Raw genomic sequence first — 5,723 nt, 5'->3', positions numbered from 1 at the left:
AAACAAATCCTTGGGATGAGAATCATCAGGGACAGGGCCAATAGTACACTGAAGATTTCACAGACAGAATATGTGAAGAAGATTCTCAGCAGATTTAGCATGAATGAAGCTAAGTCAGTGTGCACACCCTTGGGGAGTCACTTTAGACTAACCAAGGATCAGTCACCGAAGACAGATCAAGAGAAAGCATACATGAGCAAGGTACCTTATGCCTCAGCTATTGGAAGTCTGATGTATGCAATGGTCTGTACTAGACCGGATATTGCACATGCAGTGGGAGTTGTGAGCAGGTACATGAGTAATCCAGGGAAGCAGCATTGGGAGGCAGTCAAGTGGATTCTGCGATATCTGAGAGGAACTTCAGATATGTCCCTTTGTTTCACAGGTGCAGAATTGAAGCTGCAGGGCTACGTGGATGCTGATCTAGCGGGTGATGTTGATAGCAGGAAAAGTACTACAGGGTTTGTATATACTCTAGGAGATACTGCTGTGTGTTGGACCTCAAGGTTACAAAAAATTGTAGCCCTTTCCACTACCGAGGCGGAGTATGTGGCCGTGACAGAAGCTGGAAAGGAGATGGTTTGGCTACAAGGTTTTTTGGATGAGTTGGGAAAGAAGAACGAGAAGGGCGTTCTACACAGTGATAGTCAGAGTGCCATTTTTCTTGCGAAGAACCCAGCGTATCATTCAAGAACAAAGCATATACAGTTGAGGTATCACTTCATTCGATCTCTTCTTGAAAGTGGACAATTGTTACTTGAGAAGATTCGTGGAACTGAGAATCCAGCAGACATGTTGACAAAAGGTGTGACTATTGAGAAACTGAAGCTGTGCGCAGCTTCAGTTGGTCTTCGAGCTTGAAGATAGGCGGAGGAGACATCCGGAGGAGAGTCACTATGTTGCGACTTGGTGGAATTCAAGTCAAGTGGGAGATTGTTATGCGTGCCTTGCACTTCACCAAGAAAGTTATGGTGGGACCCAACCAGTTTTTTGGTTTATCTACAAGCTTGTCTTGTACTTGGATTCCTTCTCCTATTAGGAGTTAGAATGCTTGTCCCACACGTATTGGTTTTTCCTCTTGGCTCTTGGAAATCTCTTATGTACATGTTGTATTGGGTCTTTGGAAGCACCGACTTTGTCTAGTATATAAAGGCATGGGCTCTTTGTGTTTTTGTGTGCCAAAAGCAATTGAGAGAAAGAAGAAGGTGAGAGCAAGAAAAAGAGAGAGTTTGTTTTTCCCTTTTTTGTTATTATTCTCCTTTGGGCGAAGTGAGAATTGGGTGTATTTGGGGCTTTGGGTTTGAGTGGTTTTCTCACCTGTTACTCTCTTGTACTCATCTTTTGATAGTGAATTTTTTCCGGGTCGTCTCCGCCAATGGATGTAGGCTTGTTAAGCCGAACCACTTAAATCTTTGTGTCGTGTGTGATTTGATTGCCTAATCTTTGTTATTCCGCATTCTTCTTATTTTTCGCATCTCACGGGTCTTAGGAAATAGGATTAATTTCCTAACAGCTATATGCTAGTTGTTACTTTGTACAGGAAAATATGTAAACAAATAAATAATAGTTAGTATTCCGTCTTCCATATTCTGGCTAATGTGTTTCATCTTCCATGCCCGGGCTGTTGCTGGTTGTTTTGTTGTGTTTATGTATTTTCTGTTGTTTTTTGTTTTGAATTTATGTCTGCCTATACTTTTATGGTTAGATCCAATTGTGAAGACCTTTGCTTCAAAACTTTGTGTTGGTCTCTCTCTTTTTTTCGATATCTGATTTGGACTTTGACAGTTCATTTACTATTTCCTAATGGGGGCTCAAATATATTTGCATTAATCTGTGCTCATTTTGTTTTTGTAATGGCTTTATACGGCTCATTAACAAGGTTAGGTCACTTGTTTATACTATCTCTTTCCATTTGTTTGTATTTATATATTGTTTTATTTCATTTTGAGGCTGTTGTTTGAGAGCCTACTAATTATTCAATTAGTTTTGTAATTTCCTCATTCAATTAGTTTTATTAGTTTTGTAATTAAACTAATTTATATCACTTATTATCAATGACGGATCCAGGGGGGGACCGGGAGTGGCCCTGGCCCTTGGTCCCCCCCCCCCCCCCCCCCCCCCCCAAATCACAAGAAAAAAAAATTTAGACAAAAACAAAATTTTTAAAGTTAAAAAAAAAATTAATGTTTTTTTTTGTCAATTAGTCCTGCCCCAAATTTTTTTTGGCTTTTGGTCCCTCCACAAATTGAAACCTGGGTCCGTCCATGCTTATTATTATACATTAGTTTTGTAATTATATATTCATAGTTATAACTACTAATAATTATAACTGAATTATTTATGGTTATCAATAATTACATATCATTATGGAAAGTTATTTATACTTATCCATAATTTTTTTAAAATTTCTATGAATTTGTTAGAATTAATTTTGAAATATATATACATATTTATAATAACATTATTATAATTTTTTTCTCTATTGATTTCTAATTTTCTAAAACTATCTAAAATTTTATGATTATTCATTTTTTTTTTTAGTTAAGATACGTACTTATAATTATCTATAAGTTTTTAATTTTTATTTTTTGAATGAATGGGTAATTTCGTAATGATGAAAATCAATTTGTACAAACACTCCAGCATATAAAAATGCTAGAAACCAACCATTACAATTTCCAGAAGGAAAACAAACTAGACCTCTTTTCAAAAATAAAAAATAAATAAATAAAAGGAAGGGAAAACAAACTAGACAACTACACACGTCTGGTCCTGTACGATAAGTTATTTCAAATTATGTTTTTGTAATTATTTAAAAAGTTAGATAATTCAAAGCCACGGCTTGGGTTTTGGGCCAAGTCAAAACCCCATTGAGGGCCTGACAGTTCGGCAGAGCCACGCCTTCATTTAGGGCAAAGCGGCTCGGACTTAGCCAGGCTCTTTTTAGATCAAGGCCCAGTAGAGAAAATGCGTGTGCTTGAACGGTTGAACCAACCACAAAGCATTTTCTTTTTCATTTTCCTTCAATTTTTCACCAGGCTCCATGGCTCCTTAATCCCTATTACCGCCGGAATGGGTTCCATGGCCCTCCACGACCGTGGAGAGGTTTTGCGATAATTTTTTTGGCGTATAATTAATACTTTAAAAGTATTTTGTTAGAAGGAGAGACAGAATATAAAAGAAATTAATTATCTATTTCATTAAGTCTTGGATTACAAAGAGAAATTTGACAAAACTGAAATTAAATACAATAAGCTTGTTGATAAAAGTCGAAATTAAAGCATAGGAAATCATTTTTGTCCACGAACTCTTCTTTCACCAGCGGACTAACCAACCAACTGCTTACTTTCGTGTAGTCCAACATCACCGGCTCAACCTCTACAAGTTCTTCGTGGCTCTTGAAAAAAGTGCCACCATGGGTATCATGGGTATGACGCAAACTTCAGTACCATAGTGGCTACCCAATACGATGTTATTTCTTAAATGAAGATGGAGTTACGATTTGAATTGAAAGGAAATAGCATACAAAGAAGAGTGTCATGGGTATAACGCAAAGCAAAGTACAGTACCAACTAATGAGATTAGAACCCCACGGGAGGAGTAGAAGTAATAGTGCAATTGTTGCACCAAAGCTGAAAGTATTTAAATTATAAAGTCGTTGGAAATTGTGTTCATCCATGATTACCTTCCCTGCCTGGTGTGGGACTGTGCAATTACCGACTGGATTGTGTTGAGGATCGCAGTTATCTTGCCAAAGTCCTCCCGGGGGGGTGAGTACCAATTGGAAGTTGATTGTTAAATAAAGCACAGCAACTACCAATAGAATACTGCGCAACTCATTTGGTATTCCCTTTTGTACAAGCGACACAAACATCCGCCAATAACAAACAAAGTTAGATCTGAGGTAAACTTCTTGAGTAATAGCTCTACGAAAAGGACAAAGACGTAAAACTACTCTAGCACGATCTAGCATACGCCTCATCTCACTGTTGATTGGCCTTTGCCCTTGCCAGATGGTACAACCCTCTAAATTCTTAGAGTCTATTGTAACTCCAACATTATTCAATAATCGCCGCACGACCTGTATGACGCAGTCATGCACAATTAGTAATCCCGTCACTTTAAAATGGACAATGTACAATAAGGTAATGTTACAAATTAAAGAAAAAAAAAATCATTTGAAGTCAATTTTTAGCATGTTCCTGAAATTGAATCCTTAATATATCATTCCTTCGAGCAACAAAATGGACCCCTAAAAAACCGACTCAATATTTCTTAATATATAGAAAGTATGAGTGGAGAGAACTTGCCAGGGGTTGATTTTGAGATACTGCAACGTGCAACAAAGTGTTGCCTTCATCGTCCTTCGAATTCAGCAGGTTCCCTACCCCCGACAATAAGACATCTTTGTCTTGGTTGTTTTGTGAGGCCAACACATCATTAAACCTGGTCTTCCCATACCATTTCATAAGGAGGTTAAAAGCATCTACCTGGTTGTTTTTCAGGGCAATATTGAAAGCAGTATCTCTTCGAATTGTTACATCTTTGATAGACTTGGGGCAAACATTTAAAAATTCAGCCAAAAGAACAAGGTTTCCTGTTTGAGCTACATAATGCAAAGGAGTCACACCCTCCTTTCCTTGGACACGAACAAGGTCTTCATCAACATCAAGTAGCTGACGCACCACTTCGGTTTTGTTATTTTGCAAAGCAAGGTGAACAGGGGTAAAGCCATCTTCATTACGCTTCCTAGAAAATGACGGCTTTAACCTCATGATCTCCGAGGCAAATCGAGTGTGCCCCGCAAATGCAGCTACGTGTAAAGGAGTCTCAACAAACGGTAACTCATCGATCCAATCCAAAACTTTTACGTCCCTCCGTATCAATGCGTACAGGGCATCAATGTTTCCTTGCTGAGCAGCATCCCTCAAACTCTGATCCATTCTAGGAGAGGTGAAAGTCTGTCGGATGGTTAAAATTAAGAAAATGGCTTTAAATGAGAAGATTAGATGTCCCTCTATTTATAGGATTGGATCAGCACATGTCACTGGAGCAACGAGTTTAACGTTGTTTGGGGACAATGAAGTGTAAAGGACTCTGCGTCTATTCCGCGAACCTGGGCTTTGTCAAGTAATTGTGTCGGTTGTACTTTGATATATATATATATATATATATATATATATATATATATATTTGACATCTTCGAATCTTATTGGCTTTTGTTTGGTTTGAAGTGTCTTTGTCAGCAATAACTAATTTGCAAATTTATTATTGTATAATCTATAAAGTCCGAATGAGATGGTCAAAAAAGAAAGAAATCTTTTTTTTCTTTCCAACTGAAGGAGACTTCAATTCGGATCCTCTAACAAAGTATATTTTTATGTATGAGGCAATGCTTAGATTATTTTATAATCTAAGACGGTTCTGGACACATGTATAACTACATGCATTTCAGCATTATTCTTTTTTTTTTTCTTTTATATATTCTCTTCAATATAACATTCTTTGATTTATTTTTGACACTCATGCAGCCTAAAAGACACTAATTCAAGAAAAAAAAAACGATATTATTTTCGAAAATAATTTTTACAAATGGCATCTTTTTATGAAATAAAATTCCCCCAAACCAAACCCATTAGAAGTTGATCGGTTAATCCTTACAGCGAATCCAGGCGTACAAAAATGAAAAGAAAAAAAGAAAAAGAAAAGAACAAGAATCCTCT

At 37.2% G+C, this 5,723-nt stretch overlaps 1 protein-coding gene across 1 annotated transcript; it reads right to left on the bottom strand.

The window, feature by feature from the left end:
- Positions 1-4,265: 4,265 nt before the first annotated feature.
- LOC132174175 (uncharacterized) lies at positions 4,266-4,943 on the bottom strand. Its single transcript, XM_088514413.1, has one exon. The coding sequence runs from the start codon at positions 4,941-4,943 to the stop codon at positions 4,266-4,268; it is 678 nt and encodes a 225-aa protein (XP_088370539.1).
- Between the last annotated feature and the right edge of the window lie 780 nt (positions 4,944-5,723).

Source organism: Corylus avellana, chromosome 3 (assembly GCF_965113065.1).
Source record: "Corylus avellana chromosome 3, dhCorAvel1.hap1.2, whole genome shotgun sequence".
NCBI classification, from domain to species: Eukaryota; Viridiplantae; Streptophyta; class Magnoliopsida; order Fagales; family Betulaceae; genus Corylus; species Corylus avellana.
The sequence above is the reverse complement of the archived record's forward strand: the minus strand, read 5'-3'. Positions and strand labels throughout refer to the sequence as shown.

What these genes read in the sequence shown, in the direction of transcription:
- LOC132174175 (XM_088514413.1), bottom strand. Translation starts at nt 4,943, where the DNA reads ATGGATCAGAGTTTGAGGGATGCTGCTCAGCAAGGAAACATTGATGCC.